This window comes from Euprymna scolopes, chromosome 10 (genome assembly GCF_053919585.1).
Source record: "Euprymna scolopes isolate OS-2025 chromosome 10, ASM5391958v1, whole genome shotgun sequence".
Classification (NCBI taxonomy): domain Eukaryota; kingdom Metazoa; phylum Mollusca; class Cephalopoda; order Sepiida; family Sepiolidae; genus Euprymna; species Euprymna scolopes.
Window position 1 is genome coordinate 68,153,513 of NC_136491.1, and position 13,151 is coordinate 68,166,663.

Genomic DNA, 13,151 nt, shown 5'->3' on the forward strand with positions numbered 1-13,151 from the left:
TTTGAAATTTTTTTTTTCACAAGTATTTAAATGTCTCTCAGAGTTCAGTTTGATGTTAAGATTTAAAATGCTTGGACAAGTTTTATTTTTCTAACCCTGTGACAAAAATATGTGGGCAATACACGGAAGTCAATAATTTGAAAATCTTTAAATATTTAGAATTTTTAAAAGAATCAGAATCTGTGATTGTATTGGAATCGAAAAAAATTGGGAATCATCCCATCACTACTAAATAACCATAAAAGTAGAAAACTTTGTTGTATATTCATCAAATTTGGAATACGCAATACATGCATGAAAATAAAACTTTCATCACAGCATCTCAAATGGCTTTCACATAGAATTGTACAAGTTTTTTAATTTCATTTTACTTTAGTAAATTTTCAAAAATCAAAGGGACCCTTTCTAGGTCTATAATTTTATCTCTGTATGAGATAACTGAATATCGGTGTTCAACTATAATGTTCTCCTTTGTCTCTCAAACGAGTTATCAAAGAAGTGAAGAACATTAATTTTCCTCTTTCTAATTGACCAGTTAAATATAGTATTTGGTCTTATCAGATTCCAGAACAAGAATCCGTGTTTGGTGGAGCATCTGGCTGTGCTGTTAAATGAGGTAACATCACTAGGTGTATATACTATACGAGGCTTGTAGGGTGAAGTATCCTCATGTCAGTTTATCATGACACGCAGATGGCCTTTACACTGCCCGTCACAACAAAGTATGTAAGTACCTTCATTGGAAGATCTGTGGAGACATGCAACTTGACAGAGCAACGAACATCTGGGAACATGAACCACCACCGATAACATCAAACGGAAAAGTGATCGTGTTCTATGACAAAGAAATACAGGCGGGCAGATACATAAGACAAAGCTATCAAACCAGATATTGTAATATGAAACAAGCCCGAAAGAACTGCGCTCATTATCGATGTCACAGTCCCAAATGATTTTGGCCTTAATAGAGGTGAACGGAGAAAAGATAAAATATCAGGACCTAAAAAATGATCTAAAAACCACATGGTCTCTGAAAGAAATAAACATTATACCGGTTGTGATAGGAGTAACTGGTTTAATAAAAAAGAATCTTCAGAAATACTTAGAAGCAATCCCTGGAAGACCAAGCTGTAACAAGATACAAATAGCAGCCATAAAGGGAACAGCATCTATTCTTAAAAGAGCCCTCGTATATAAATTTAAATCATAACAGAACCAAGTGTTAGCTCCAGGAGGGAGCCCCTTGATATCTTAGAACTTATTGAAGTTAGATAATAAAAAATAAAAAATGCTGGGATTTAAACTCCCCTAATATGAAGTCCTTTGTTGACCCCCCCCCCCTCCCAAAAAAAAAAAAAACTGTCAAATTTAATGAGTTTAAACTTTATACACTCGTTAAAAAAAGTAATTAAATCTTAAATATTCATACCATTAACATATTTTCATTAATACAAGATTCAAATTTATCGTGATGTTTTCAGTGGTTCACAAGTGATTGAAGGAAATGTTGCTTCAATCATTTATTTAAATTTAGAAAAGCATTTGTGCCCCCCCCCCCTCACATATGTTCACAATTTATTTGACTGGATTTCTATTAAAATATTTTACCCTGTACATGCTGTTTCTGTCTTTAATTCTTAGCCCTTTGTTTCAGAAGCAAGGAGGAATGGGTCGAGGTTTTCCTATGGGTCGAGGTAGAGGCCGTGGACGGGGTGGTGGTCCATTCAACATGTCGGGTCCACCTGGCCCAAATGGTCCTGGAGGCAGAGGAATGGGTAGAGGCTTTGATCCAAATTTTCAAGATGAAACAACATATGCTGTACCAGCTGATAAATGTGGATTAGTTATTGGTAAAGGTAAGTATTTACATAACTAAATTGATTTTAATTTGATTAACTTTTAATTTGGCTGTAGGTTAATATTTATTTGTAACATTTTTAGGTGGTGAGACTATTAGAGAAATCATTCGTCAATCAGGTGCACATGTAGAACTCCAACGTCAACCTCCTCCGAATCCAAATGAGAAAATATTTAATATTAGGGGTAGTCCACAACAAATTCAACATGCCATTCAAATGATTTGTGAAAAGGCTGGTTTGGTAAGTAAAACATTTCATTAAATTGGCTTAATTACTATTTTCCATTTTCATCAAATCTCTTCCTTAAATAGGCTACTTGTCTGAACTGAAATGTTATATTTACGAATGGTTATCCTATTTTCCTAATTAATATATGTATAATGTAATTGTTTTTGGAAAGTCTTGAAATATTAATTTTACATTCCAAAATTAATTTGGACATGATTTTTAGATAAAATGATTTGGTTAAATATTAAAAATTTTCATTTCAGCAACCTCCCCCTCCTGGTCCAAATGGCCCATCAGGGCCTGGTGCTCCTGGTGCACCTGGTGCACCACCTGCTCCTGGTGGTCCAGGTCCCCATCCACCTGGTGCACCATCTGGGCCTAATGCTCCTGGTGTACCTCCAGCTGGTGCTGGGTATGACCAATATGGCCAATATAGTCAGCCTAGGTAAATAACCTATTTTTATTCAACATCAAAACCGCACATATATATATTATATAATTCTTTTTTAAATTCTTTTTTTATTATACATTTCAATTTTGGCCCTTTTAAATTTACATTTTTAATTTTATTTTTCTAAACAAGTCAACCTCCTGCTGGTCAACAAGCATATGGAGGCCAAGCTTGGGGTGGGGCATACCAACAAGGTTATCCACAGCAGCAGCAACAACAAGCTGATCCAAGTAAGTAGATCATAATTTGCCTTTTATACTTGTATTTTCATACACTAAAATTATCCCTTAATTTAAATATTAAAGAGTAATGAAGACATTTTTTAAATTAAACAACTTGATTAAACATGAAATATTTAAACAAAAAAAAACAGTGGTGAATGACAGGATGTGAGGAAATATGACGTAAGACCTGATATCAAGAAATGAAAGTGCCCCGGTATAACATTATCTGTCAACACGTTAATGGCATTGTCAAAAACATTTTTCTGATCAATTATAGGAAAACCTTTCAAATATACCTTAATGATTGAACCAATAAACCACTGAGAACTGGCTAAATTTTTCTGAAAAAATTTTTTTACTGTGCGAACTCCACCTAGATTAGGTATTGAAACTTGACACTGAAGTTAAAGTTGTTGATGAATATAAATTAGAAGTACTTTTTTTTTCTTTTTTTAGTTACAAATTTGTCTTTACTTCTCATATTGTACCAAAGGTCCAATTGCAATAATGCCATACACTTACTCTGAATTCTGGTGAGCAGGTAAAGATACATTAAAGCTATATTAGGCTAGATTTTTGATCCTGTGACCTCGGTTGAGGGTAGAAGAAAAAATGGTGACTTCTGAACATCATATTTTGTTTTTCACAAGCACAAATGTTGTGCATTAATGAGAACGGCGACCATATTTAAAGATGGCGGACAATCATTCAAATAGAACATGATGACTTGCTTAAATCATAGTAGCACCCAAACTGATAAACAAGGACATCTAGTTTAGCACATTTTATTCCCGACTAGCATTTCAGCCCGGCGTTGCCTGGGTGTTTGGATGTGTATGGTGAGCAAAAAAAAAAAAAAGTGGTAGTAGGAAGGCAGGCTCAAACCCATACCGCGAAGAAGGAAAAAAACGGGGGGGGGGGGGCTGACGTCTTTCCTGTTACAACCACCGCCAAACCGGAAGTGACGTAGGTTTAAATTAAGGCTAGACAATCAGGAGAGGATAATTTTCAAAAATATCGGCAAAAAAAAATCTGAGTACCCTTTTTAGACCAGAAATTGTCTAAGTTATTTGATAGACCGCATAGGTCAATTTTTTTTAACTTTGACCCTTTAACATTTATTGTTTGGGGCTCAAATCAACTTAAGTTAGATCCATGTCCAAGGAACTTGTATCTAAAATTTCAAGTGTTTAGACCCAAAATTGTCAGGAGTTTGGTAGAGTTTTCAAAGGTCTTGACCCTCTTAACAGCCAAATTTCTGGCCAAAAACCGATCCCAAAGATTTTCCCAAATCTCAATACTCTGTATATCAAATTTCGAATTTGTAGACTTAAAATTGAGTTATTGTGTAAGGAAATGTACACCCACACACGTTCACTTTTATAGATATATAGATGTAATTCTTCATTATTTAATATAGAAATATTGGACTTAATATATTTATTATGCTTCAAAATAGGGAATATTTGTTACAAAAAAAGCTTTTCTTTTTTTTTCCAGACATTTTATTTGATACTACTTCAATCATTTTTGTATATAACTAAAAAAATATTTTGATATTTCTCATGTAGACATTTATATTCTACCAATATTACTAGCCATACAAATTTATAGCTATTCTTTGTATGCATCAAGATCATTTTAACCTAAGGTAGAGCTGCGATTTTGTCATTTTTCATACTGGTTCATACACATCAACTTGGTTAAAATATACAATTTTTGTCAATTCTCATTCAAAAGAAATTTAACTATATTTCTTCAAGTATTTTTATTTCTTGAATTTATGAATAACAAAGATTGAGGAAAAAAGGCATTTTTTTAAAGTTAAACAAAAACAAACATGTTAGTAAATAAGATCATATATGCTTTTATTTAAAACTGATCACTGCTTATGCCACTTCATCATCTTGTCCAATGTTTCTACTAATTTTATAACAAGAATCTCTTGCACATATCTATGCATAGGACCCTGTTTTATAGACATGTATAAATGTTTACATCTTTACACTGACTTTTACATTTGGCAGAGCAGTTAATTAAATCCATTAAACTGTCTGGAACAGGAAGAAGATTCATCCAATGGATTACTAAATCTCCATTTTCTATCTTCCATCCATGACAATCAGGTGATGGTATATCAGGATTTGCATGGAGGCTCCTTTTATAGACATCTGAAAAAAGAAAGAAATGAACATTAATAATATATCATTTTTATCTTTTCTAATAAGCAATGAAACTCCATATACTTCATTTTTATATATAATTGGAAATTTGATATTCATAAAACATGCCTGCTTGATGTGTTCACTCAGGGCATCTTGATTGGAGGCATTGTGATTTCCAATTTTCTTTAGAATCTAAACATGTATCTGGCTTCATTAACACTTGTGACATTTTGTTGGCTATACAACCTGCAAACAAACATTTCCAATGATTTTGCTGTGTCTGGTTTGGCATAAAATTCATTACCAAGATCACTGAATGCGCAACAAAACTCATTCACTGAATGCGCAACAAACTCATTCTCTCTCAGTAATAAACTTTTTTGCCCTTTCCGTAAAACAGACACTATCACATCCGGTAAAACAATGTAGACCAATCAAGGCTTGGCTGATGTAATCTCCAATGCTGTCTTTTATCATCCTGATGTCTATTGTTCGCAAATTTGTTCCTTGTGGAAGTATAAATGTGCTGGAATGAGATTTTGTAAAGCAACTGCAATTACGAACATCAGTATCAGGACTCATAATGATTATGTCTGTACTTGTGCTGGCTGCAAAGGAAGCATGCAAATAAATCCGTGTATCAGCTTCTTGTTAAGGGGGGGGGGGATCAACTTCTCCTGTTTGTAGATGTTGCCCACAGAAATTTTCAAATTCTGATTCATCCTTTGCTTTAACAAATTGCAGATCATTTTAAACATCTTGTCACAACTAATCATGATGCAATATGGATCAACTCAGCTGGTTCATAATCAAATGGATTAAATATGCTGTTTATTGTGTCCATTATCTTTACAATAGCAAACCTGTCATGTTTCATCCGACTATGTAAGATCTGATCGTGTTCCACTTCGTTCTCCTTTGTCAGCCATGGTTTCACATTCATGGGTAATAGACACTCGCATGATGGGACCATATCCACCTGTTGACAGCTCTCTTGTTAGTGCTGAAGCCTGTCATACTACCTTTCGTTTTGGAATCATGATTAGCAGTCTGCTCGATGGTTTGATCACAAGGAATGTTAGCGAAGACATTTGAGCTTCTTTGAACAGCAGAATCTCCTATGCATTGTTTGTATACCACTGGATGAGTATTAGCAAGATTAGATATCTCTAACCGGTAAACTGGAAAATATCTACTGTAGTTTACATGGTCATATGCAAGCACCCAAGGTAGCATCTGTCTAATACTTGCCAAGTGGAGTTCCCAGTTTGACTCTCGGATACCTCTAAGGAAAAGTAGAATTTCTACAATGCCAATATAGGAACTCCAGAATGCAAAAGTTTGCTTTTTGTTGCCAACCTTTATAAATTCTTCATAAGATGATAGAAAGTTTTGAAAATGTTCTCCCTTGAGAATTTCTTCGCGCTGAGGTCCTGGGAATGATTGTGACAAGGATGTCATTAAATGTTTCATTTTTTTCTGCTTTTTCTTCAGGAATGCTTTCTAAATAAGTTGTCAGATGCATATGCTGCAGCCACTAATTTATTGGCTTTAACTGCTCTGTTGTAGTGTCTACCTGTAAAAACTCCATTTATTGAGCTTTAATCAACTTCTGATTCTATTAGAATATCTTGAAGCCCAGCATCGTGAAAACGCTTTCCCAAACAACCAAGAAAGGACATTGCTGTATGAAACGCACCAGGTCGAATCACCACTCTCTTCATGAAATATGGATCTGATCAACTGCGCCTTTTGAATAGATTGCTTGATCCATTACAATAACGAGACACTCAAACTTGAGTTAATCTACAATGTCAATGCTTTTTTGTAGAATTGTAAGGATTGTATCCATTTCTGTGGGGGCTAACATCAATTACAGGTAAATAACCTATGATCGATTTTGATGGAACCTCCTTTTTGCACAGGAGTTGGTTAAATCCACTCCAAGATGGTAATATATTTTCACTGCCAAATTTTGTGCGGTATTATACTACTAGCGGGGGTGTTTATTTATTTTTTTTTTTATTACATTTTTACCCCAAACAAGGCATATTGCCACTTTGGTGTAGGGGGCTACTATCAGGGGAAACAACTACTGGGGTACTATGCTGGGATTTGGGCAGCAAGATGTTAGTACACGTTACACTTGAACTTCTGTATGTCAGTATAGTTAAGGAAGCAGGGACCTGGAATGGAATTCCAGAGTCTAGCGGTTCTGGGGATAAACTACTGGAGTAGAAAGATCTTTTACATCTTGGGGTTTCTACTGTGTGGGGGTGGGATTTAGCTGCCTGTCGGGTTTGTCGATGGTGTCTACGTCGTGGGGGCACAAGTGTCTGCAGTTCGCCAGAGCATTCACCATTAAAATATTTGTAGAACAGGCAGAGGGATGCAACATTTCGTTGATGGGACAGAGGCTGAAGCTTAGATGCCAGTTCAGTGCCTATCAGATTGGCGACTCTCTTGTCTAGGAGCGAGAGACTAGTAGCAGATGCACCAGCCCAAATGTGACAACAATACTCCATACATGGGTGAATGGTGGCCTTATAGAGGTACAGGATACTTTTGGGTGTTAGTAGTTTTCTAGCATGGTAGAGAGAACCTGCCTTCTTCGCAGCGACCCTGGCAATGCTTTCAATGTAATTGTTCCAACTCGTGTTTCCTGTGAACGTTAGGCCAAGCAGTTTGAAAGATGTACTCTCAGATAAAGAGTCACTGGCCATTGCTATTGGTAGCAGAGAAGGTTTCTTGTAATTATTGAAGGAAACCAGTTTAGTCTTGGCAGTATTGAATGTGATCATCCATTTTTGTCCCATTCCACTACAGATTGGAGGTCATCCTCTAGTGTTTTTGCCATTTCTTTAGATATGTGTTCATTTGTTTTCCTGTCATGCGTGTTATAGTGTGGTGTCATCAGCATATATACCCATCTCAGGGGTAATTTTGTTGGGGAGGTCATTAATAAATATTACGAACAATAGAGGTCCAAGGATAGACCCTTGAGGCACTCACGCATTTATATCATATTGTTTAGATGTACGACCAAGGACAACCTGAATTTTTCTCTTATCTAAGAAGGATCTAATTATGTTAAGTATTCTAACAGTGATACCGTATGATCTGATTTTCCTGAGGAGACCCTCATGCCATACCCTGTCAAAAGCCTTAGATATATCTAGAGTTACCGCTCTGCCCTCCCCCGCTTTGTCCAGTGAATGGTATATACGTTCAGAAATTAGTTAGGATGTCTGCTGTGGAACGGGCTTGTCTAAATCCGTATTGTTTGTCAGTCAGAAGTTTAGCATCTGTAAGGTGATATACTAGAGCATGGTTAATTATGGTTTCAAATATTTTGGCGAAAAGTGAGAGGAGGCTAATGGGGCTATAATTTAATGGGCCAGTTGTTTCACCAGAATTCTTGAATACTGGTACCACAGAAGCAGTATTCCAACAGCCCGGAAAGCAAGCTTCATTAAGGCATTTGTTGTAGAGTTTGGAGAGAACTGGAGCTACTTCAGCTGAGCACTTTTTTAATAGCACAGCTGGGATGAGATCAGGTCTACATGCTTTTGAAGCGTCAAGGTTTTTATGATAGCAGCATGCAACTGAGCAGGGTTGATTTTTATATCGTCTAGCGTGGTGTCTGTCCGCAAAGGAAAGTCAGGGAGGGGTGGTTGAAAGGATCCAGTGTGGAGTTGGAGGCAAACCGACTGACAAGCATATTAGCCTTTTCGGTTGCTGAGCAGACAACCTCGTGATTGTTGGTTAGTGGGGGAATTGTTGATTGCCCATTATTTACTACACTGTTGTAGATTTTCCAGAAGTCTCGGGTTCCTAATTTTTGTGCTTCGATGCGTTTTTTAGTGGCTTCAGTAAATTCTCTCTTAGCTGTCGCTATTTCTTTCTTAATGTTACTTCTAGCTTCTATATACTTCTGTCATGTCGGTTAAATCTGCGGTATGCATGCTGCCTTTGAGCAATGGCAGTTGTGCAAGTAGAAGTAAACCATTGGGGAGAGTGGGGGCTTGCTATAAAATTTCCGCATGGGAACATGTGTTTCAATTGGCGTTTTGAACCATTCAGTGGTCTCATTTGCGCACTGTTCAGCAAAAAGAGAAAAAATATCTCTGATGGCTTCCCAGTCAGCCTTTTTATAATATCTCGTTTTGGGCACTGGCTCTTCAATTTTGGGTCTAGTTTAGGGCGATTTCGACCATTATCACTGCATGATCAGCATTCCCAAGTGGGCTGTCAGCATTTGTTATACAATCGTCGGGAACTGTGGTCAGAAACAGATTTAGAAGTGATGCGTGTTGTTCTTGCTGATGAGGGAAACTGGTTGGAAACATAACCATTTGTGATAGCGAGTGAGATATGCTATGTGTTGTGCTGCCCGCTGCATCTGTGTAAGTAGAGAATCCAAGCCAGTTTTGTGGTTGACATTAAAGTCACCAAATACATGTACTTGTGCGCTAGTGTTGAGGGAGAGTGCTGTGTCTTTGCTGTCAGAGACTTTGTTTATTATGGTGCAGTCCTGGGTCGAGGAAGAGCGGTAGAGAAAATAAAAGTAGCAAATGATTTGCTGTATGTTTAGTCTAAAGCACATAAAGGTTTGATCGTCTAGGTTTGTTTCTTTATTCAAGGGGAGGGTGTTATGAATGTAGACTCGAAGTCCGTGCATATGTCTGGCAGAGTGGGAGATAGCCAGGCATGTTAAAGTAGTTAGAGGGGATTGAGGAGTGTAGGTTAGTCTCACTTAGTGCTAAGATATCCGGGGTGTTTGTTAGGAGAAATGCTTCAACATTTAAATTAGTTCCGAGCCCACGGATGTTCGTAAATGCAAGCCTCAAGAGAGAAGGCAGGTTGGTTTTGTTTTGAACCTGGTTTTAGCATAATTTTTTATTGTACTGTCTTTTTTTTTTTTTTTTTTTAAAAGAGTTTCAGTTTAGGTAAGGGATGCTGAACAAGTGGTTATGCAGAATACCAGACATGCAATGCAAGCAGACCATCAGTTGTCCTGCCATCTACTAGGATTGTGGTCTCGGGATAGCCCACCGGGGATGAGTGCGGGGTCCCTTTCCATGCACGACATGGCACTATAAACAACCCGATATTATACAACTGTTGATGGAGCAGCAGCTCTAAGCGCTACAAAAGAGTTAGGACAACCCAATCTACTTGTACTGGCATTATGGCATTCAAGCACTCCCAAGTGCCCAGTTTAGGGGATCGGATGTCGGGAGTGGGGAAAACGGCGTTCATTGCTCTAGTCAGGAAACAAGATCGACCACTGAAGGTCTGTCGACTCCCTGTGATTCGACCTCTACGCCTACCTAATAGGCAAAGGAGTATGAAGCCGGGCGATACAGTGCCTATCTACTCCTTAAGCAGTTTGTTTCAGTCACCAGCTCTAGGAAGGTTGTTGTCCAAGACTGGAGAAGCCTTCCTCCCCTTAAGTTTTCCTTCTAGACGGATGACCTGGGAAGATCTACGGGTCCTCAGCACAGAGAGGGTTTTCCCCGTGCCTGGGTCCTAATCCAGGTATTTCTGCGCCCCAGCGTTGGTAATTAATGTTAACGGGTTAGTTTAAAAGGGTTATATATCAACTGAAAAATTATACTCCTCAAAGTGATTACAAGGCATTGCTATTTCATTGTTTGTTACTAGAGGAGGGGCTGAGTAAGAGTTCATGCAGTGGAAGGGGCTATATTTGCAAACACGTCTGTTGGAAGGCGTTAACATGGTTTGTTTTTTCTTTTTATGTTAAAAAAAAAAGTTTCCTTTTCTTATTTTTATGTTGGCTTAGGAATAGGATAATGCGTTGCAGAATGGTATGGTATTACGAATTAACTAGAAAAAATAGTACAAGCTCTGGATATTTTAGATAGCAGGAGAGTTAAGTTGTATATTCAATAGATACAAGTAACGTCATTTTTGATAAGTACATTACATTAAAAGTTGGTAGGATCGAACCCGAAGCCCTGAGGCGAAGTTTGAAAATAAAATCGACCAGCCAGAATGAGTTACTGAAAGATGTTTGAATTTATTTAAGTAAGAAGCAAATTGACAGTTGCGTGCACAGAAGTCGTTGAGCATTACGACGACGACGGTCAATGACCAGGTTTGTTTGTTATAAGCGAAGTAAAAAAAAGAAAACGTTAAAACTTAAGCGGGGAGGGGGTAATCAAAACATTGAGAAAAAACTAACGTAAGGCAAACAATGTAAAAATCGAAAAAAACAGAAAAACGAACACATGAAAAATGGCTTAAATAAGCCCATTTCGATATTAAAATTTTAAAAATCGGTGGGTACCCGGATGTTTTTGTGGTTGGGGGTGGATAAGCGAAGTTAAAAAAAACAGAAAAACGAACGTTAGATGAAAAATGGCTTGAATAACACTGGTTCAATATTTAAATTTAAAAAATCGAAAAGAAAAAAAGACATCTCGCACCACGTTTCGAACCCAAAACGTTAAGATAACAAACTAACACGCTAACGCAGCGTACATGAAATTTAGTCAGTTTTTCGACTATTTAAAGTAAATCAGGTCATGATGTCATCTGACGCATGCGTAGAACCGATCGTTGTCACAAGAGGACCATTTCAATTGTTTGTTTGAAACGAAAAGATAATGTAAATCAACACCCTTGTTTAATTTCTGCTTGTGGTTCATGTAAAACTCCATTTTTTAACATATTCTAAAAAGCATGTCCATGTCTTCACTGAAAAAAATCTAACATTCCATGTTTTAGTCGGAAATATGAACATAATGCACTCATTTTTGTCTTTGTTTACAAACATTTCTTCTTCACTGGAGGCAGCCATATTGAATTTTTGACACGCTATGATGATTGTGATTGGTTGATTGTAAGGAGTAAATAAAAGTATTCTGATTGGCTACTTTTTTGTACAAAGGCAACTTAAGATTTTTTTATGCATTAAAATTATTTATTAATGCACAAAAATCTTGTGAAATTTTTTTTTCCAAGTTTCTTATGATTTTATACATATTATTATATCCAAAAATCATGCTTACCCCTTTTACATCTCATTAAAAGTAAGAATTTTCACACTGGGCCAACAGTTTATATTGCTCTTGTTAGCTCATGATTGAGATGTGTCTTTCATATGTAGAGCAGACAGGAAATCATATTGGGGAAATTATCTCTGCAATTTAAAAAAGAAAAGGTTGCTAAATTTTTGCGATTAGTTTGGATGGAGACAATTACTGCCCTCATAGTTTTTCATTTGGCCTTGTTTTGGCCAACTAAGCCTCTGGCCGGCTTTGGTTAGAATTGAAACCGCCATCTTCAGACAATGCTCACCTGGTGAGACGAAAAACAACTATGAAGGCAGTAATTGCTGAGAACAGCAGATTCAGAGATCCTATCCTGTTGCGGTTACCTACCACCTGACGAAGGCCAGAAGAATAGTTGGGCAAAACGTTGTGAAGCAACTAAAAGATGAGTATAATAGTCCGCAATTAAAATGAATAAATAATACTCATCTGAAACATTCCAATTAAATAATATATACCATTCGGTATGGACCCAACAATTGAAGATCAGATAATAAACGCAGATTTATAAGATCAAAAAATCCAACCACTTTTGCACCGACTTATATATATTGTTCCATGCAATAATTGTCATCAGATATACCTTTGGTGAAACACCACGGAAACTCTGAGAAAAGGCTTAAAGAAATAAAAAAAAAATTTTTTAAATTCTTGAAATGAACTATTCTTTATGATCATTCTTTTAATTTTAGACAAGGTAGACTCTTTATATTCATTTTAAATAAATCTTGGAGACTTCTTGAATCAGCACTCCTAAACTCTACCATACTTAAACAATGCAATGGCTTCAATTTATCTATCTCCTTTAAAACTCACAGAACTTTAATTTACAAAATATATTAATAAATGAAAAAACAAAACACCTAAAACATTGACTATGGTTTGTTTTTAAAAAAAAAAAAATCATTCACATCAAACTCCTACATTTCTTGAATTCTAACGTGTGTGTCACTTAAAAAGAAAAATCATGCATTCCATGTCATAAGAACAAAAACAACACTTTTCACATAACAAATGCACCAAATATTTTCAAATGTTGTAAAACGATCTCTTCAGCATTAGATAACCCAAAAAGGTTGTGATGCTGGTAAAATAAACTATCAAATCAATCAAATGTATTTTATTTATTCAAATCAATCATTCCA

At 36.5% G+C, this 13,151-nt stretch overlaps 1 protein-coding gene across 26 annotated transcripts in view; it reads left to right on the plus strand.

Moving 5' to 3' along the window:
• The window catches only part of LOC145286055 (far upstream element-binding protein 1-like), a 141,514-nt gene that overhangs the window by 110,721 nt on the left and 17,642 nt on the right, over window positions 1-13,151 (plus strand). For 15 of the 26 annotated variants that reach the window (XM_080134717.1, XM_080134722.1, XM_080134718.1 and 12 more), the window contains 4 exons: window positions 1,658-1,856; window positions 1,942-2,099; window positions 2,351-2,532; window positions 2,671-2,768. In XM_080134717.1, coding sequence (XP_079990843.1) covers window positions 1,658-1,856; window positions 1,942-2,099; window positions 2,351-2,532; window positions 2,671-2,768 — 637 coding nt within the window. Of the gene's footprint in view, window positions 1-1,654; window positions 1,857-1,941; window positions 2,100-2,350; window positions 2,533-2,670; window positions 2,769-13,151 lie in introns of all 26 variants that reach the window. The other 11 variants (XM_080134715.1, XM_080134719.1, XM_080134721.1 and 8 more) reach the window with 1 other exon arrangement.